Genomic DNA, 22483 nt, shown 5'->3' on the forward strand with positions numbered 1-22483 from the left:
AAGATGATCTCAGGTTAAAAAACTGATATACAAATATGTCTGTGCATGCATGTTTATGAATATGTAGAAAATGTTTAAAACTATATATGCCAAACCCTTAATGGCAATTGAGGGAGCACATGTTAGAGGTAAAATGGAAGATTCAATTTTTACTTTATAGACTTCAGTACTGTTTCAATTTTTAACCATGACCATATAATACTTTAAAAATAATAAATTAATTTTTTTTGAATTAATATGCACATGGTATGAAATTCAAAAGGTACAAAAGATATATGCCCTGTTTACCCTGTTCCTCTCTTCAGAGCCGAGCAATGTTACCAGGTTTAGTTTAGTTTTCAAGAAATATGCTACACATATTTATGCTCTGTCATGTAAATAATTTTATAAATTGTAACGTACCAAGAACACTGTTCGGTACCTTGGTGTTTTCCACTGAACAATATCTCTTAGGGATTGTTCCATACAACATATACATTCAAAGATGCTTCATTCTTTTCAATGGCTGCATGGTATTTCATTGTATGGATGCCACCTTTTACTTTTTTTTTTTTTTTACCATCTTTATCGGAGTATAACTGCTCTACAATGGTGTGTTAGTTTCTGCTGTATAACAAAGTGAATCAGCTATACATATACACATATCCCCATAACTCCTCCCTCTTGAGTCTCCCTCCTACCCTCCCTATCCCACCCCTCTAGGTGGTCATAAAGCACCGAGCTGATCTCCCTGTTTTATAATTTAAAAAATAATAATAACAGGAAGAAAGGGAATAGGACCTTATGCGATTTATCACCAGCAAATCAATATAGTTTATCCTTTAAGTCTTTGACCTTTCCCACTCCTCTGACCAAAAAATAAAATGAAATGAATGGAAGATAGAATAGACGGATGGAAGAAAGGAGGGGAAGGGAGCAGGCAGGCAGACCTGCTCTTGGATATTCACACAGGCATTTACACAGAACTGTCTACATTGAAGCGTCTTAAGGGAGGTGCTAGAACAGAAGTCAGCAAACTTTTTCTGTTAAGGTCCAGATAGGAAATATTCTTTATGGGCCAAGCGGTCTCTGCTACAACTACTCAACTATGACGATCTAGTGTGAAAGCAGCCATAGGCAATACTTAAACAGATAGGTGGGCTGTAGGCTGAAGATACTTTAACCAGCATATAACCTGCAGGCAGTCAGCCCTCCATATTTACTAACTGAATGAAAAGCAAGGAATTGCAACTGGAAATGACCACAGCATCCTCAGATGCCTCTTTGTCTTCCACTGAAAGGTCTCCCTTGATAAGGTTAGAGAGCTAGCCACAAGGACCTCATCAGGGCAGTGTATGTTGGAGTATTTGCTTCTGGACCCCACAGACAGCAATTTTTCAAGCAGTTGCTGGAGTGAGAAGGTCATCTATCTTCTTGTTTAGTCAAAGTACATCAGCTCTTATTCACATGTGTGTTGGTGACATGTGTGGTATAGCTGAGAAGGAGAAAAGTAACCCTAAACACCCAGGACCCACCCTGGCACTCATCAGCATCATCAAGACAAAATCAACACTACTTTGTAATCATGCCTAAACACAGCAACATGTGAACACTGTCCAAGCCACAAAATACCAATTATCTCCCTATCCTGGCAGATATAAGTGACTGCTGCTTTTTTTGCTAAATATAGCTTTAGAGTCATGACAGATAAGATTTGAGACACCCAATCACAGAATAATCTCTGTTTCCTGACAGCATCCAATGCAGGGCAAAGTCCTGCTTCCTTAAACCCTCCTCAAAATTGACTAACATGAGCCCAAATCCTTTAAGTCTTCCCTAACATACTGCTACTGAGACACTCGTGGTGTGTTTTCCCCTTGCTGAAATGAGTAATAAACCCAACTTGTTCAATTACAGGTGCGTTCCTGGCAGCCTTTGGCTGGAGGGCACTGATTTATGTGATGGACATTTAAACTCCAATGACCATTTGGATTTTCCATGACTCTGCCTCATACTATTAGTGGGGATATTTGAAAACGGCCGTGCTGTAAAGTACCAAAGTCCCTAACACATTATTACATGTAACTTAAGACAATTTTTTTCTCATCACAAGAAAAAAAAAACTTGTGAAGTGTTGGATAGTAACTAAACTTATTGTGGTTATAATTTTGCAACATATTTATAAAATCATTATGGTGTACATCTTAAACTAATACAATGTGTTATATCAACTGTATCTCAGTAAAACTGGAGGAAAAAAGATAACATTCAGTCTTTAGACACTGAATGGAATAATATATAATACAAAATCCTGAAGCTCCAACAACATCTAAGACCATCTTACTGAGCTGGATACTGGCTGGCCAGTGGCTGAATTTCCATAAACAGTGAGTCTGGCATTCAATTCTTCTGCAAGATTAGTCTGGACGTCCAAGTTATTTGATGGTGGAGATGAGGGGAAGGCCTGATGGATGTACATGGTGGCTTCATCTTCTCTTATAACTTCCCAGTTCTAAAATGAACAGAATAAGCTTAAGCCACACATACCTTAATCTACTGCTGTAACATATGTCTATCAACAAGAATGAGAAAATGATTTCTACCTCGGAAGACTCTCGGCTGTAAACACTTTCTGTTTCCTCAGATATCTGCCGCCTGGTGGTGAATGCACGCTGGGCTTGCAGTTGAATGTTACCATTCTCAGCATCTGTTAGGTTGTCCCTGTATTAGAAATGTAAAAGCCATCACCCACGTCTGAAGAGAGTTACAGTGATAGTCAAAAATTCTGTTTTCATTAAAAAAAAAAACCTATATTAGATCAGAATTTATTGTTCTGGGCCAAAGGTTGCTTCAAAATGCATAGATTTAAGTCCTAGGCACAACGGTACCTGCAAGAGTACCTTATGGAGTTAAAGTTTTTGTGAAAATGTGTAATTCCTAATATTTTCATTCATCACTGTGCCTAGGATAATGTCTCCCATATGTGGGCACTCAAAAAGTATTTGTTGAATGAATGAATACCTGAGAGTTTCATAAATAATTTCATTATATTATTACTTCACCGTGTTCTTACAAGAGTAAAATCTAAAGTAGCTCCAGAAAGTTCATAAAACAGAAGCTTTAAGAGTTACACATACATCTTCATGAATCAGAGAGTAACATTTTCCAGAACTGATCTTTAGCCAAGAGTAGATTTCCCATGTAGGAACGCAGAGGGCAGAAGGAAAGACAGTGTAAGCACACTATAATTAAAAACTTGATAGAGTACAGATTAAATGGTATCTATCTGCTTTTGATCATATATAGTAATGGACCGCTTCTGAAAAAGGACAGTAATAAAGGCGTGTCTGAATCTAGGAAAGGTACGGTTAATCAGACTGAACACCCACTCCCCAGTCATTTCTGAGTTATACTGTTCTAGCTAGTTGTGTTTAATATAGCCAGACCATAAGATCTAGAATTTTATATAGATATTTAATAATAAAATTATTGTTCATTTATTTAATGCCAGATAAGCCCAGGATAGTCAGAAGACCAGTTCTTACTGCACTGTTGCTGGAGAAAACATAGTGGTCCTAAGAGAATGCCTTACACTTTTTTCCTCCTAAATAGTTGATTTTTGCTGGCTGAAAACAACATCAACCACAGTGAAAAAAATGTGATTCTGCTCAAGTCAGGCTTGCCATAATACTGAGGTATACAACAGGAGGATGTTGCAGAAATTTATCGTGCTTTCAGTCTTTCAATCTGTACGCCATTCTACAGAGATCAATGCCTCTGTGACACGAAGAACTTGGATCATTAATTTGCTTTGGAAGGATGTGAGAAGGGAAAATATCTATGAAAGTGCTTGGACTATATCAGATACAAAATACCAAAGCCAATAATTAGAACATTAAGGGACAAATCAGAAAAATTTTATGTCTGTGTCAAAAAGAAGAAAACTAAAGAAAGACTTCATAAGGTTATAAGGAAGGATAAGTGGAAGGATATTTGATAATAAACATGAATAATGGAAGAATTTATAAATGTTATTTACAAACATACAGTCTGATGATAATAAAAGAAAAATGTCACTGAGGAAACATAAATCAGAATACCTCAAAGGCCATTATGTCCTTGATTTGGGTACATTGGGAAGTATGTATACATTGACCAGATTGGCAAATGGGTGTTTAACAAAAGACCTTATTATCGAGTCCTTTCAATTTTATAAATAATTTACACTTTAAAAATACCGTACTGTAGAAATTAACATCTCATTATATTTTAGTAACAAACTACAAAAAAATCTCCAAGATTTTCCAAACTAGTCTCAAGAGAAAAACGTTTCTTTTGTGGCTATAATTAAAAACAGAAATAACTGGCAACTTATTAAAATAAAGAAGCAATTAGAAGGGTGGTATTTGTGACTCAAATACTTTTTAATACTATCAAATCATTTTAAAAAAGAAGCATCCATGATAGTATTTTTAAAGCCCTGGGCCATAAAAATCCTAGCATTCTTGCAGTTTTTGGATCCCCACACTATTATGAATCCATTTGAGCCATTTGAGCCATGACTTCAAAATGAAAACTAGTGGTCCAAAAGTATTCAGATTACAAACATGAAAGTCATCACATACTGAAGGGTTGGTCTTTTCCACTGTGTTCTTCTAGATTCATGGTTTACATAGTAGGTCCTTCCAAGAATATCCTGCCTCTCTTCCCATCCTGGAGGTAGAGGGGAAGGTTCTTGTTGCTGCTGCAAATGGCAAGCAGCATCTGGTTGGTCCAAAACCACCCAGCCAGGCTGAAAAACAGAATGGTAACAATTAAGTGTGTGCTTAATTTTTTTAACCTTATAAATTATGCTAGAGGAAGTTTTAAAAGAGATTTAGCACACCCAGTTCCAGAAACTATGCAAAGACAGAATTAGCACATTGTCAACTTTTAAGACCATAATAGGAATATCTTATAATGAAGATTTTTTTTTTTGCAAAATGATAACATTTAAATTTTGCTTGAAAAACATTGTTTTTGAAAAAATTTAAAACATGTCTAATAGGAGAAAAAGGACACAGAAAACTTTCAAATAAACAAACAGCACTGGAAGGCACTAAGAAATTGAAAAGCATAGTTTAACCTTACTCTATTCTCTAACTTATAAACAGGGATAATATCTTATTGGGCATTGTCTCTCCCACAGAGAAAGCACCTTGCTTATGGTGGAAATAAACAACTCTCTGAAACCTGAAAAAAAAAAATCACTGGATGAAGGTCAAATATGTAGAGGCATGATAGGGAAGGGCAAATGATTTAGAAATAATTGAGTGATGGAAAAGACATGATGATTCTCTGGTCTGACTTTTCTCTTTCTCCTCTGGACCATGGAAAGGCATTTTGGTCAGGTCAAAAAACAGTCATAGAAAGAAAGTTTTGTTTTGTTTTATTTATATGCTAGGAAGGCATTGGAAATTTCCTCTGAGACTAGCAAGGGGCAAACATACAAAAACCCTTAGCTAGGGTAGTGATAGAGTAAGAAATTATTTGAAAAGGATAGCGAGGGTTAGTGACATGCTTTCATACAAGAAACCTCATAACAGAAAAGGCAGTCAGTAAAAGGTTCTGCTAAACATCACATGGTTAGGAAGCACAAATACACTAGTGATGAAAACTTAAAAATTCTCCTAAAGGGACACAAAAGAAGACCTGAATGAATGAAGAGACATAATGTGATCTTGGCTAGGAAGATTTAATCTCAGAAAGGTGTCAATTCTCCCCAAGTTAATTTATAAAGTTGCCAAGATTCCAATAGAACTACATTATGGATTTTTTGGAAAATAACAAGGCAAGGCAATTTTCAAGTTCAAATAGAAATAAAAACAAGCAAGAATAATCAGCACAGTTCCAAAACAGTAGAGTGAAGATTAACTTTATCAGATAAAACATACCACAAACCACAATAATGAATAGAATTGGAAAACTCAGAAAGAATCAAATTTATAGGAATTTAGTATATGATAAAGACATTTCAAATTTGTGAGAAGATAGGCAAATTACTTAGAAAAAAAGAAAAAAAAATCTGGGTTTCTACCTCATACCTTATAACCAGAATGTTACAGATTAAGCAATATTTAAAATGTTAAAAAGTAAAACCAAAATGTATTAGAGCAAACCTGGGGATATTAAAAAAATATATTCTAAGAGTGGAGGAGCCATTAAGTATGACATCAAACCTGGAAGGCATAAAAGAGATTGAGTGATTTGATTACAACCCCCCAAATATGTACATGGCAAAAACTACTAAATCGAAGTTAAAAAAAAAAAAGGCAAGCTGGGGAACATATTTGGTACCATAATAATAGGTAAAAAAATCATTTCCTTAATATATAGAGAGCCTTTTGTTCTAGACATTGGGGATCTAGCACTGGAGGACAGTTGTGTGCCAGTCAGTTGACGGCTTAGAAGATGGAAGAGAATGCTTCTATGTTGGAAGGTGGGTTCTGAAGAGGAAGGGTCAAGGAGAAAAGCTGGGAAGAAAAGAAATGTTTTCTGGGAGAAAAGGATAGGGGTTTCTGCAGCAAGGTTGGTTTCTTCTGGCTAGCTCCAGTGGGAAGGTTAGAGACTGAGGCAGAAAGGAAGGTGAGGTGTAGGAGAGAGGAAGATAGAATTATTCTGGGAAAAGGAATCTGGATTGGAAGTAAAACAGACTCCTTTTCTTTCTTAGCCTATTTTCTTCTTTATATCTTCTATGGGAACTGATATCTCGTTAATTTCTTTTCCTTCTTTTTATTGCCCAAACTCCATTCTCTCTCCCTTCCCTCTAATCCCTTACTTTTTCTCTCCATCAATGTTTACCTTCCTTCTCTCTCTCCTTTCCTTTCCTTTAAATGATCATGACATAGGATCTATATATCTAAAAATTTGTCTTGCACACATTAAATCACATTTTACTTCTCTGGTCTCAATTTCAAAAGTGTTAGAGTTGAACTTTTATATTTCACGCTCTTGAAAAAAAAGACTAATTAAAAAAATATGGTCACTGATTATTTTTCTGCAGATTAATAAAATTTATTAATAAAAGGGTTCTCGCTTCTGCTGTGAAGGATTATGAAAATATTCAGACCTTGGAAAATGGTACCAAAAATATTTCTTTAAAATCTTCTTAAAGACTTCTCTTTTTTTTTTTTTTGCTGTACGCGGGCCTCTCACTGCTGTGGCCTCTCCCGTTGGAGCACAGTCTCCGGACGCGCAGGCTCAGCGGCCATGGCTCACGGGCCCAGCCGCTCCGCGGCATGTGGGATCTTCTTGGACCGGGGCACGAACCTGTGTACCCTGCATCAGCAGGCAGACTCTCAACCACTGCGCCACCAGGGAAGCCCAAAGATTTCTCTCTTAAAGGTCTACTTATTGAATTTATGTTACCCAAGTAAACTTGTGAAGAGGGAAAAAAACTAAGTAAGGGCCTATTTTTTAAAAACCCGTTTCAGTTCCAAGAGGAAGTATAGTTACACATTTGAACATTGTTTAGAAAGAATGAGTTTTCATTTTCTATCGAGAATGCCTCCCTATTAAACATGTATCAGCTAGTATTCTTCACAAAATAATTTTCTAAGTATCAATGTATGTTACTTTATTACTAACCTCAAAGCTAATATGCAACTGCCCACAATTTAACAGAGTCAAAGTGCAGAAAGAAAGCATTTAGAGGTACAACAAACATTATATTATACGGTAATTGTGTAAAATACATACAAGTAAACCTAAAGTTACAAGGGGTGCAAAAATCAAATATTACACAATTATCTATTATAGCCACACTTTATTGTACTAGGGCATACAATGCCTAAGAGTGAGCCTCTTCTGAAAATTACAATTGTTTTCTCTAAATGGTAGGATTTTATATATTCAGTCACAAACTAAATGTCAAAGACAAGACTTCTCTGGTCATCAGCTACACAGAAGATAAATAAGCACAGATTCATGTGTTTGAATTCCTAGGGCCTTTCATAAATAAACTCCTACATGCTTACATCTACTGAAATTATAAGGTGCATTCTGAGGGAATTCAAACATTGAGACATGAGACCACAAAATGAAGTGAAGCAGCTCTACCCGCAGAAACTGAACTGTGAATAAGGTACCTGTGATACGTGCGTGTGGGCAAAACTTGGAGCAGGTTACCAAATAATGAAATGCTGTTAAAAATTTTTTAAGTTACTAAATAAAGAGATTTCTTTCTTTACAGCAGACATCCTTCATTTCAAACAGAATTCCATCATTCAGGTTTCCCTGTGCACCAAAATGCCAGGTACAGAAAATTCTACTCAATAAATTTCTAAATTAAAAAAAAAAGACTGTTATATGACAAATCAGAGAAAAACTAAAATGAAAAACAAGGTAATCAAATAACGGAATTAGACTTAAGAGAGGATACCAAGTTCTCTGATTGCCAGAGTAAGGGCTAACTACAGTCTATGATTTAAAGAAAAATAGTTCTTTCTTTCTGTTATTATGAATTCCCCAACAAAGTAAAGTCTCATTAGTGCATATAAAAAATTCCCAGAAAGCTTTGTTGCAAAAGCACTGTTTGTCCTCGAACTTTCTTACTCAAGATGTTTGGGTGTGTGATGCAGAGCCCAGCACTGGGGAAGGGTCCCTCAGCCTTACAGTTCTGGAGACTTCAGCAGACCTTGATCAAAGAGGCATGACTGTTGAGGAAGCCACACATACAAAACCCTCCAGAGCAGACTGAGGCCAGCACACTGGGTGCTTTCAGTCATTGTGGTAGAATAAGGTGCTATCTTTTGATGATAAGGTTCCTTCAGTGGGAACCTCAAGGGGCAAATGTTTTTGTTCCCTTTTCAGATCATGAATTTTTGTGCTGGAAGAAACATCAGAGGTCATCTGGTACAACCCTGTCACTCTGTAAAGGAAGAACCTGAGGTCCAGAGAAGGTCAGACACTCACATGGTCACTCAACTCACAAGCAGCAGAGCTTGCAACTAAGACTCCAGGCTCCAAATCCCTGTCCAATTCTATTCCAAGTACATACTCTCTGCCTCTTCTTCATGCACCCCAAAGGCCCGTGGTTCTGCCCAAATCCTTGACTGGACTTCCTCTTATTCTGTCATCCGTGAAGATGGTTAAATTCTTCTGGCCTCCCATAAATGTGGCTTTTTATTAGATGACTTATAATCTCTCCCCTCCTCTCTCTTTGTCTCCTCCTTTTCTATGAGCCCTCCTGCCCACTCCCACCCCAAGCATGATAGGAAAAGTAACAGGAATTATATTTCATAGAACAGTTCCTAATTAGTAGAGCCTCCTCAAATATTCCACATATTTAACTTACAAATACTAAACTGTGTTCTTACTTTAATGGGGGGGGAACATGACATCGTTTTAGAAAACTCTGAAAAACTAGAAACAGTTAATGACTTAATTACAACAAATGCTTTCATTTATAAACATTACAACCTCTATTCCCTAACCCTTAAGAATGCCATCAGTAATGGCCACTCATTCTACAGAAATATCCTTAGCGGAAAGAAATGTTTAACAAATTCTTGGGTAAAATAAACAAATGTCCAGGGTAGTAATTTTTATTTCACACATTAACTTCATTTGAATAGTTATTTTTTCTTCGGAGTATAGTAAAATAAGAAATTAGATATTTTCTTTTTAGTTTAACCAAATATTTATAAAATCTCACCTCTAATTCCTCAGCCTGTTCTGTGTTATCTTCTTCTGAGCCACTGGTTTTAGGTAAGTAAGTCATTTTTAATCTCAGATAACCTTTAACTCTTGATTTGTGACTGTAGAAAAGAAAATAATAATTCACAAAATTTTAATACTAAGAAGAAAAGCACTCATTTAATAAGAGTTTACTGAACATCTACTAGCTACTAGAGGAGATTCAAAGACAAGTTCCAGTGCAGAAGATATTTAAGAAAAGGAATAGATGGTGGAGAAAAAGGAACATCCATAAATAAATAATTGTTATGAGATAAATAAGGAACTATGGAAGTTTAAGTGAAAGATCAGAGAGAATTTGAAAGAGAAGTTGGCATTTGAGTTGGGGCTAGAAGACTGGGGAGGATTTTGATCTGTGGCAGTGAAGGGAAAGGCATATGAGTAGAGAAGAGAGCAAAAACAAGGAAATAGATGGGAAACCTGGGGTACAGTTAAGGAAATGGCAGTAGCTGAGACTGGCTGAATTACAGGATACATAAAGGGAGTGGAAATGGTCCAGCTGATGAGATCCATGTGAAATAAGAGAACGTTTAGATTTTATTTTGCATAGAATTTTGGGAATAGGGAAAGTCATCCTCAGAGATGTGCTTTAGGGATAATAATCTAGCCATGTTGTATAAGATGACAGAAAAGTGGAGAGCAAGGATGGATAACTGCCTGAAACCTAGCGTCTTCGACAGCTGTTTGAATCTGTCATACGTTAATTTACCTCACCTGTTTTCATATTGTATCTTGTATCACCTCTTTGAATAATGAGTTGTCTAAGTTAAGGGCTGCTGCCCAGTGTAGTAACATTTAAGGATTTTAAAACCTGTCTTTCTTAAGCTTCTAACTGAAGACCTAACTCTGTCTATTGCCCCCACCAAATCTAGCATCCTGTTTACTTAAGAAATCCTTGCTTGTCCTAGCTTTCTGTATAGGATTTTTGGGTATTTTTTTAAAATAGATTTCAGTTATGTAATATGACATAAAAGTCCTAATCTTTTATCCTGTCTTCAAGAGATACTCCCCTACCCCACCTCACCGCCAATGCCTCCCTTAAGCTTTTTCCCAGGCCACTAACGTGACTCCTGTCTCCATAGTTAAGGGGGTGTGAACACTCTCACTTGTTATAAAAGATGGATACAGAAAACTTACTCAGATAATATTTTATAGGAGAGTTTCTCCACAATGATAGGTTTTATTATGTTTTTCCAACTAGATAATATGCCTGTGGGTTTGGGCTTAGTGATGCTCAAAAAAATCTAAGAATGTAGTTGGATAAAGCTCTTTCTGCACTTGCAGTAATACCCAGTGCAGACAGAAGATGTGTTTTGAAGATAAAGATACCGGAAAGCATTTGACAAATTGAAAAGCAGGTTACTAGAGCAACCAAATAAGAGAAGAAAGAAATATTTAGTTATTCTTGATAGAGAGATGTCACAGTCAGTCCAAAATTAAAGGAAGAAAAGAGACTTATATTGCAAGACTTCTAGAGAAATTAAATATGTGGTTTCTCTTATAGATGGTAAATATGAACACAGTCAGAAAGCACTGTCCCCTTTATTTTAATAATTTATATTACAATGAATACTTAAAAATTTTGATTAAAAATATAAAATATTTTAATCAAAAATTTTACTAAGTTCCCATACTATATTTTTCAATTGCATTTTGTAGTTTTAAAAACAAAACATATGTTGTTTTCACAGATTTCCTTCCTCTGCTTTACTCTGCCCTTTCTGACAGTAAAGCCACATACACATCTTCACTAGATTTTACTTGATTCTGTGGTTCAGAAGATCAAAAGGAGTTTTATTTACAGCTTAAACTTAAAAATTTTGACAAAAATAAAGTAATTCAGTTTAGGGAAATGGAATTATGAACAGGGTTGTAAATTATAGTCTTTGCTCATGTTATTTTCTCTAAATATTTGAGTTTTCTGAAATATCTTTTTTTAAATGAAAGTATGCTAAATGTAGTTATATATCCCTGAAAATGGTTTTGTGTGTATCAAGTTGGATTTTTTTTTTGGCTGTGCTATACAGCTTGCAGGATCTTACTTCACGGACCAGGGACTGAACCAGGGCCATGGCAGTGAAAGTGCTGAGTCCCAACCACTGGATCACCAGGGAATTCCCTGGATGTTTTTTTAACATGAATTGATGTTTGTGATTTTTTAAAGCGCAGTATGACAAAATTACATATACTGTAAGATATAAAATACATATAAACGAATGACAAATTTCATTCTCATAGTATGATAAATATAAGGGAGACAAGTCTTTCCCAAAGGAGTATGATCACTTTTTTGTATTTTCAGAATTTTTGTACTGTGCATATATTACTTTTTAATCAGAAATAGCAAAAAAGCTTTTAAAAACTAATATTTATATGTAGCTTATTTACAAAGGTTGAAACTGAATTTCCAAAGAGGCTACTGTAAGGTATAAAGAGATTAAAAAAAATTTCATGTTATTATTTTACATTTACTGACCTTCTTGGGTGAAGAACAAAATCCTTAAATGTATATGGTCTCTCCATTCTTGGATTTTCTGTCTAGAATAAAACAGTGGGTTTTTAAGATACATCTGTAACACCAAAAATATATACTTTTCAAGAATATCCATTAACTATGACCTAAGGCATAATCGAAGTTAGAGGTGAGAAAAAAGTAGCTTTAGCTTATTAAACGGTAACAGTTGGTAATTTGACAGCACTTTCACTTTCCTGCACTGTAGGAATTGCACCTGGCATCACAACTCAGTATAAAACTAGCTGAGCAGGTGTGTCGTGAAGACAAAGGGAGGGTAAAAGTGGAAAAACAGTAGAGAATGGTTAGCATGCCTGTGCCCCAAAGAAATATGGAATATGTACAATGTCAGCAGGCTGGCGTGGTTAGACCATAGAGACAGTTCTAGGAGAACAAAAAAGTAAGCAGCTTGGAAAATAAGACTGGATTAAATTCATTATCAAAAGCTTGCAATGTCTAAAGACTACAGAGAGACAATAAACATCTGAAAAGACTGATAAAGAAGTATTACTTCTCTTTCTTATCAAGCTCAGCAGCCCTTTGTTTTTATTCTCCTTTACTTCTCTGCTGCACTTTGCATTGTTAACTACCCATTCAGCCGAGAAACTCTTAAATACTTCGTTCTTTTCGGATTTCTCCTGGTCTGTCTTCTCTTTCTCCTCTGACAGACCCACACTGACGAACATTCAATGTTTTAGCCTTCAATGCTCTCATCCCTCTCGTTTGGACAGCCCATTCTTCTCAGAGATTCTGTGGTTACCTTAACAATGATAGCTATCAATCCTTCCAGACCCTTTTCCCTACACAACTTATTTTTATATCTCTGTCAGCTGCCCACTTTAAGCTTTCATTTTTCTTGTTTACTACTGATATGCAATATGGCCAAAAATAAATTTATCATATCTCAAAAAAAAATGGCTTTCCTCCTATGTTTTCTACTTGAGATACCACCCTTATCTCACAAGTTCAACTTGTATTATCTTTACTTTTTGCTTAATTTTATTTTTTTCAACTGGAGATCCATGTTAAAAACCTGATCCAGTAATGTTATGTTATGAAATGTTCCCTGCATCTGTCTGTTTTCTTCTGTTGCTATATGCTTGGTCCAGGTTCAGTTTCATGCCCATATTGTTGTAATTGATCTTAGTTTCTTTTTGTGAGACTAAGCTCTCCCCATTCCAGTTATTCAATAGAATATTTCCAAAGTGATCTTCCTCAAACAATGCTTTCATGATGTCAACCAACTTCAGTGGCTCTCTATTTCTTACTGGGGTTCATGTAAGGGAATTTTTTTTTTTTTTTTTTTTTTTTGCGGTACGCGGGCCTCTCACTGCTGTGGCCTCTCCCGTTGTGGAGCACAGGCTCCGGACGCGCAGGCTCAGTGGCCATGGCTCACGGGCCCAGCCGCTCCACGGTATGTGGGATCTTCCCAGACCAGGGCACGAACCCGTGTCCCCTGCATCGGCAGGCGGACTCAACCACTGCACCACCAGGGAAGCCCATGTAAGGGAATTTTGAAAATAAAATGGAAAACTGAGATGAGTTTTCAGAAAATAATATGCTCAAGAAATAACAGCAGTATACACTTCACAAATCAAATATTTACATTTACTATATTGTGTATCTGTAAGTATTTATTAAAATAAAAAGAATAAACATAAAAAGTAAAATCATGGACATCTATACTAACCGGTAATGGATAAAGAGGAACATCCACTTGACCTAGGAAATCATCTCTTGTCTACAAAAGAAAGAAGAAAAAATGACATTAGTAATATGCTTGATCTTTTTGGAAAACTTTGATGAGCTATTGTCATCATTTACAAAAATACATCGAAGTGTTTTTTTTGTTTGTTTAACCCTATGAAGTATCAATGAAAAAATCAATGGAAAATAAAAGGTAATATGTTACAACTTCTGGTAATGGCAGAATGGAGTATATTAGATTGCTCCTTCTGAAGATAATAACTATACACTCTGAAAATATATCAAAACAACTATTTGAAAGCACCACAGAGTGACCAAAAGTAAGCAGAAACTGGAAGTCAATCCTTGAAAGAATGAACTGTACTAGGTAGGATTCCTGTTCATATGGCTTTTCACCTGGTAGTACTCCACAGTTCATATGGTGGAATGATTGGAACTCAAAGAGAAATCTGAAATCTTACTCATTTGAGGAGTCCAAAGACTTACTTTGAAGTCAACAGTCTAACTGGAAAGTGAGGGGGACAACCCCTGAAAGGAAGAAGACACACGAGTCCCTTCAAATCTACGTATAAACTCTATCCAAATTCCTAGCTGATCCCTGAACTGCATATGTGAAAGGCAACAGCTGGAAGGCTGAAAGGACTCAGCATAGATTTCACAGTTGATGTTCACCTAAGGGGAGCTAGCATTTAGAGTTCAGCTAAGTTAATAACCTGCTAGAACAAAAATCAACACTCCTTAGGGAAAGATAACAAAACTCACTGTATCCATCATGTGTCACACACACTGTCCAATATACATTAAAAAGTACTAAACATTCAAAGAAATAGAAAAATGTGACCCAGTAGCAAGAGAAAAGGTAATTAATAGAAACTGACCACAAGATAAGCCAGATCTTGGAATTAGCAGACAGGAAAGTGAGAGTAGCTATTATAAAGATGTTCAAGGACATAAAATGGAAAATAAGGTCATAATAAATGAATGGATGGGGAATCTCAGCAGTGAAATGGAAACTATAAAAGGGAATTAAATGTATATTTTGAAATATATATAGAACTGAAAAATAGAATAACTGAATTAAAGATCAGTGGATCCGCTTAACGTATGATTGAAAATAACTAGAGAAAAGTTCTGTGAACCTGAAGATACATCAAAAGAATTTGTATAATATGAAAAATAAAGAGGACTTGTGGTAAAATATCAAGCAGTATAATATATGTGTAAGTGAAGTTCCAGAAAGATAGGAGGGGAAGGAAGAGAAAAAAGAAAGAGAGAGAGAGAGAAGAGAGAAAAATATTTAAAGAATAAAATCACCAGCTTCCTCAAATGTTAACATCTTACATAACCATAGCACAATGATCAAAACTAGGCAAAATATTTTTAGAGGAAATATTAACACTATTATTTATTCATTCTTTTATTCTTAAGCTTTTTTAATTGTCAAAAAAAAACCCTATACACGTAACAGACAGTAAATATTTGTCACCCATAATCTTTATCAATTTAAAGTAAGCTTATGAAAACCTTGACCCTGCAATCACAGCTCCCGAAGGGCACTAGAGTTAACTGTTAAGTAACTTCTCCGAGATTTTTTTTCCTGCATGCATCCACCCACATACTTAAATTTTTTTTAATTGAGGTATAATTGACATACAACATTACATTAGTTTCAGATGTACAACATAATGATTCAATATTTGGATATATTGCAAAATAATCACCATAATAAAACTAGTTAACATTAGGTACCTTACATGGTTACAGAATTTTTGTTTCCTGTGATGAGAACTTTTAAGATTTAATCTCTCAGCAACTTTCAAGTATGTTATACAGTATTATTAGCTGTAGTCACCAGGCTGTAATTATGTCCTCATGACTTATTTATTTTAAAACTGTAAGTTTGTATCTTTTGACCCCCCTTCACTCATTTACCCCACTCCTCATCCCCTGCCTCTCTGACAACCACCAATCTGTTCTGTATGAGCTTGGTTTTTGTTTGTTTTGTTTTTAGATTCCACATATAAGTGACAGCATACATTATTTGTCTTTCTTTGATTTATTTCACTTAGCATAATGCCCTCAAGGTCCATCCATGTTGTTGCAAATGGCAAGACTTCATTCTTGTTTTTATGGTTAATATTCCATTGTATGTGTATGTATATATACATATACATCTATTGATGGACACGTAGGTTTTTTCCATAGCTTGGCTATTGTAAATAATACTGCAATGAACATGAGAATGCATGTATCTTTTCAAGTTGGTGTTTTTGTTTTCTTTTGATAAATATCCCAAAGTGGAATTGCTGGATCATATGGTAGCTCTATTTTTAATTTTTTGAGGAACCTCCATACTGTTTTCCATAGTGGCTGCACCAACTTAGAGTCCTACCAACAGTGCAGAAGGGTTCCTTTTCTCTACATCCTTGCCAGCACTTGTTATTGACTTTTTGAAAATAGCCATTCTGACAGGTGTGATATGATAGCTCATTGTGCTTTTGATTTGCATTTTCCTTATTAGTCATAATGAACATCACTTCATGTGTCTGTTGGCCATCTGTATGTCTTCTTTGGAAAAATGTCTATTTATATCCTCTATCCATTTTTTAACTGGATTGTTTGGTTTTTTTTGCTATTGAGTTGTATAAAAAACCAGGAATAACATTAACTCATCTACGGAACTTACTCAAATTTCACCAACTGTCCTACTAATTTTGGTCCAGGGTTCATTTTAGGATCATACACTGCATTTAATTGTCATGTCTCCTTAGTTTCTTTGAATCTGGAAAGCACCTCAGTCTCTTTGTCTTTCATAATATTGACATTTTAAAAGCATACTGGCTAATTATAGGATATCCCTCAGTTTGGGTTTGTGTATTATTTCTTCATGGCTGAATTTAGGTTATGCATTTTTTGCAAGAATACTATAAAAGTGATGTTGGTGCGGTTCTCAATGCATCATATCAGCAGGCAATGAACCCTGAATCTTATACATTATGGACAGTTAAGGACCATTAAATATTTGAGTAAAGACTTTGACATGAGAAACAGAGACCTAATCCAAAAAAACAAACAGCAAGAAGGGAGTCAGATGAATAAGAATCAAGTCAGACTGCAGGAGAAATACTTGAGAAAAACTGTAATTAATATTCTCAGAGATAAGAGATAAACATCTATCAAACAGAATAGGAGGGTATAAAAAAGCAATTAAAGAACAAGAAAGAACTCTTGGGAATTAAAAATATAACTGAAATGAAAAGTTTAAGATAGAATTAGGAAATAGAGTTAAAGAAATTTCTCAGAAAGTAGAACTAAAAGACAAAAGAAAAGACTGTAGGATTCCCAAAATAAAGAAATTACAGGATAAATTTTAAAAGTCAACATTTAAGCAGTAGGCATTCCAGAAAGAAAAACAAAAAGGGAAGGAATTATCAAAGAAGCATTTTAAGAAACTTTCCCTAAACTCAAGAAAATGAATTTTGAGAGTGGAAGGCCTCACTGAGTTTTAGGTAAAATACCTGAAGAAAAGACCCACAGAGAGGCACAATACTGTGACATTTCGAAGCACCAGAGATAAAGAAATTCTAAGAGCTCTGAGAGATAGAAAACAGATCATACCCCAAACTGAAAGACAAGAGAATAATGATTTCAAAATTGTGAGAGAAAAATATATCCTACATAGAATTCTAGACCCAGCCAAAATATCTTTTTCAATAATGAAGGCAGAATAAAGACATTGGTGTTCTTCTAAGGTAATGGAGGATATATTTCACCAAAATGAGGGAGGACAACATGGTAAGGGAAGATGCAGGGGAGTCAAGACAGGAGAGAAGAAAAGAGGATTCCCTAGAATTATGGGGAAGGGAACTGTCAGAATGACAGTAGTGTAAGACCTACAAAACAACCAGTGCATACTGGAGCAGGAGGATGGAGAGTTATAAGAGGGATGCTTCCACAGGAATAGGAATAATCATAGCCAGCTAACAGGGTTTTGTGAGAATTAAATGAGATAATATACACAAAGTACATTGCATAATACCTAGCAAGCAATAAGTTTTCAATAAATGTTAGCTGTTATATTTGAAATGCTAGATTTTATAATGAAACCCCTGCTCCCTTTTCCCATGGACCAGTCTTTGGACAGGTCAAACAGGTACATACAATAAAAGGAGCATGGCTGCAGACTGAAGCCTAGCAAATTAGCTTAGTTTAGGGCCATATTCCTATTCCAGAACATGAGTTGATGGTAATTTTTTTTTTTTTGATGGTAATTTTTTGAAATGGACAAGTTAGCTTTAATTATATCCTCAAGGCTATGCTGTGGCATGTTTATTTCTGTTTTTATGGCAAGTAGATGTTATACTCCATAAATTTGATCTTTAAGAATATAAATAACAAAGTAAAATACAACAAAATACAGTTAAATCTCAATCAAGATGACAGAGGGATAAATTATTTTGGTTAACTGAATTATCTAATTAACTTCGGTTTAGACTTAACCAGATAAGGAAATAAAACACTTTTGAGGGGTTTAGTCTTACTGAATAGCCTTGCCCTCAGTAAACGGAATTCAGTGAACATCTATCTGTTTGATGATTCATGATTTTTCAGTGCTTCAGAAACATGGCTGTGGTCCATTATCACTAGAGGAACACAAGTAAAGAACAGGGTTTCTTAACTTGGGCATTATTGACAATATAAGCCAGGTAATTTTTTTGTTGTGGGGCTGCCCATGCACTGAAGGATGTTTAGCAGCATCCTGGGCCTCTACCCATTAGATGCCAGAAGTACTCCTCCACCAGTTGTAACAACGAAAAAAATCTCCTGGCATTGCCAAATGTCCCCTGGGTGGCAAAATTGAGAACCACTGCTAAAGAATGTAGAAAACAGAATGTGTCAACCAATGAGTAAAAGACACCCCACTTTGAAAATAACAGCTTTACTCAGATATAATTCACATACTATACAATTCACCCACTTAAAGTGTACAATCAATTTTGGAACATTTTCAACACCCCCAAAAGAAAATCCATATCTATCAGCAGTCACTCCTCATTTCCCCCCTCTTTCCTTAGCCCTAGGCTACCACCAATCTACTTTATATCTCTATTGCTTTACTTACTCTGGACATTTCACATAAATGAAGTCATGTAATATGTGGTCCTTTATGACCAGCTTCTTTCACTTATAAGGAACATTTTCAAGGTTCATTCATGTTGTAGCAAGTATCAGTACTTTATTCCTTGTTTTTACTGCTGAATATTATGTTATATGGATATACCATATTATTTATCCATTTACCTGTTGATTGACATTTGGGTTGTTCCCATTTTTTGGGCAATTATAAATAAGGCTGCTATAAACATTCGAGTATAAGTTTTTGTACTGACACGTGTTCTCATCTCTCTTGGGTATATACTTAGGAGTGGAATTTCTGGGCAATATGGTAACTCTGTTTAATCTTTTAAGGGACTGCAGACTTTCCAAAGTGGCTGCACCATTTTATATTCCCACCAACACTGTAAGAGGGTTTTAGTTTCTCTATATCCTTGCCAACACTTATTATTACCTATCTTTTTTATATAGCCCTCCTAGTGGGTGTGAAGTGATATCTCATTATGCTTTTGTTGGCCTTTCCCTGAGGCAATGATACTAAGCATCTTTTCATGTGTTTATTGTGCTCCTTATTTCTTAAAACCTTTTAACTTACAAATCTTTCCTAGAGATTCAGTCTCTATTACAAAGGCAGTGCCTGGTCACTGTGGGGCAGAAAGAAAACATCTTATCCCATATTCCTTTTTCATTGATTGCACTGTGTGAACAAGAGCATAGAGCAAAAATTCCACATACTGAAACCTCCCTTGTCTCAAGTAATTCTGGTATATAAAAATGTATTTTAGAAAGTTCTTGTTACACACCTTCCTTCTTTAAAAGAAGTGATCTAAAATGGGCTTCTTAATGACTACCTTAAATTAAACGATCCCAAAGAACTATATTTCTCATATTAGAAGAATGAACAAATTTTCCAACCTAAAAATCTATATGCATGGTCTGAGGTGATGCAGAATACAAAACTGGGAACTACCCTGGAAAGTCTGGGACATATGGTTACTATAAATAGAGGACAACTAGAGGTTCTTTTTTCCATTTACAAAGAAAAAGTAATAGTTTAAAATTCATTCCTAATGAAGGCAAGTCAGTCTGTGATGTTCAATAATGTTTCCCTAGACAACCCAAACGCAACATCAGGCATTTCCTTGTAAGAATTAATTTCCTATATTTGAACTGCATACAGTTTCATAAAGCAAATTTGCATTTGGTAAAATATAAGTAATTGAAGAATGCCTGAAAATCTGAGAAAGAATTTAGAACAGAAGGTGATTTTAAACACGACCATTTAGGGCACAGTTTAGTCATTATATAGTACTTTTTCCTATATTCTAAAGATACGAATTTCTGTTTCTTAAACCAATTTTTAGAATATTAAAAGAGAAAAATCCAAATTGCTGTTTTTGCAAAACTTCAATTAGAACTATACATGGCTCTAAGTTTAGCAGGACAAGCTGTTATTAACTTTGATAAGGCTGCATAGTGACTGAATGTTCTGCTTCAAAAGAACCCAATGTTGGACTTCCCTGGTGGCTCAGTGGTTAAGAATCCGCCTGCTAATGCAGCGGCACGGGTTCGAGCCCTGGTCCGGGAAGATCCCACAAACTGCGGAGCAACTAAGCCCGTGCACCACAGCTACTGAGCCTGCGCTCTAGAGCCCATGAGACACAACTCCTGAGCCCGCGCAGCACAACTACTGAAACCCGGGAGCCTAGAGCCCGTGCTCCTCAACAAGAGAAGCCACTGCAGTGAGAAGCCCGCGCACCGCAAGAAAGAGTAGCCCCCACTCGCGGCAAGTAAAGAAAGCCCACGGGCAGCAACAAAGACCCAGTGCAGCCAAAAATAAATAAATTTATAAAAAATAAATAAAATAAAAGAACCCAATGTTACAGAAAAATCAGAATTTTAAAAACAGGTATGTTAAAGTGTCATAGCTTTCAAGAATACTTGGCTTTAAAAAAAGTTTCCACTAAATCTGAGTTACAGATAATTTCCCAGGGTAAATCTACTGTATAGAGCAACATATTAAAGGAAGAATCACTTCCTCATAACCAGAGCCAAACAACAGAGCCAAAGTTTTCTGCTGTAATATCCAACTTTTCATTTCAATCACACATTCTAATCAGTAAAAATGAACTTTATACCTGGACATTAAATATAGCATAGTTTCAGTTTTCAGACTTAGCTATCAGCACTTTTCTAATCAAGGTGATTTTCAAGGTAATTTAAAAACAATAGTAACACGTACACAGGATACAAAATTAAAAGAAAAAAGATTCCTAGGCTCCATCTATCTAACTGTATACTCTGTCCTCCCAAGAGACAATAGCTGTTATTTTTTTGTCTTTGGTGTGTCTGAAACCATTCAGAGTTTTCTTTGATACACTCTTATGCATCTTGCTTTTTTTCTTGTCAATATCTCTAGGACCTTGTCCAATATCGGTCCACAAAGAGATGCTTTACCTATTTGATGGGGATATAGTATATGCCATTGTATGGAATGCTGAAACTTAATTAGTTCAGATATTTAGGTTGTTTCTAATCTTTTGCCCATTACAAGCAATGCCTCAATGAATAAAGTTGCATTTATCATTTTGCGTATATACCCGATAATTTTTATTTTGTATAATAATAAATACTACACTAAACTAATCTGAAATGGAAGCAGATCTCAACGACTGACTGTATGTTACAGAAGGAAATAGTGTCCTGAGTAAGCCGAAAACCATATGTAAGTTTTCAAAGATAAGATCAAGATAAAAGATTCAAGATCAAGAAGTTTGCATTTAAATGAATATCTTGCTCAATAACTACTGTCTTCACACAGCTGCTTTCAAATTTTCTATGTGCAAATGTCATGATTCTTCTGTAGAGATCACTAACAGTCTAAAAAAATTAACTGGGGCAGGCAGTTAAAAAGAAACAATAAATTCATAGCTATAAAAAGTTCAAGCCATGATTGATTATATTATTTAAATTAAGTCAACAGAGCAAGAGATATTTCAGAGATCATAAAAGATAAGAGTTAAAATCTCTGAAGCTGAGACACTAAAAGTGAAATTATCTAAAAACCTCTTTGTATAAACAGGTAGAATTTAAACTCTCATTCTACTATTTATGTTAAGAGGATAAATGTTTTCTTGATTTAAACACATGAAAAGTAAATATTTTGACATAGAGGATATTAACACGTGAAGCTCTGAGAAAAATAAGCAGAACTTTTATGAATGGGCCCATTTATAGTATTTTTTTAAAAACAAGAAACCATATATTTTCTGCTTTCAAAATTTTATAAAAACTATTATTTTTAATGAACATCTTTCCTCTCAAAATCCATACTACATGGATTTATACCACATCCTAAATATTATAATTTAAAAGGATTATGAAAATGACTCTAACTTCAGCTTAACTATTTTCTAACACATGCAAATCTTACTA

The 22483-nt window shown here is 35.4% G+C and overlaps 1 protein-coding gene across 5 annotated transcripts in view; it reads right to left on the bottom strand.

Annotated features, from left to right (window-relative positions):
* Positions 1 to 22483, bottom strand: part of NEDD4 (NEDD4 E3 ubiquitin protein ligase) — a 141532-nt gene that overhangs the window by 31942 nt on the left and 87107 nt on the right. For 2 of the 5 annotated variants that reach the window (XM_024767820.1, XM_024767816.1), the window contains 6 exons: positions 13917 to 13967; positions 12191 to 12252; positions 9674 to 9776; positions 4605 to 4771; positions 2583 to 2700; positions 2324 to 2491 (listed from right to left, as the gene is read on the bottom strand). In XM_024767820.1, coding sequence (XP_024623588.1) covers positions 2324 to 2491; positions 2583 to 2700; positions 4605 to 4771; positions 9674 to 9776; positions 12191 to 12252; positions 13917 to 13967 — 669 coding nt within the window. The remainder of the gene's footprint in view (positions 1 to 2323; positions 2492 to 2582; positions 2701 to 4604; positions 4772 to 9673; positions 9777 to 12190; positions 12253 to 13916; positions 13968 to 22483) is intronic. The other 3 variants (XM_024767818.1, XM_024767817.1, XM_024767819.1) reach the window with 3 other exon arrangements.

Source organism: Neophocaena asiaeorientalis, unplaced genomic scaffold (assembly GCF_003031525.2).
Source record: "Neophocaena asiaeorientalis asiaeorientalis breed wild unplaced genomic scaffold, Neophocaena_asiaeorientalis_V1.1 scaffold71, whole genome shotgun sequence".
NCBI classification, from domain to species: Eukaryota; Metazoa; Chordata; class Mammalia; order Artiodactyla; family Phocoenidae; genus Neophocaena; species Neophocaena asiaeorientalis.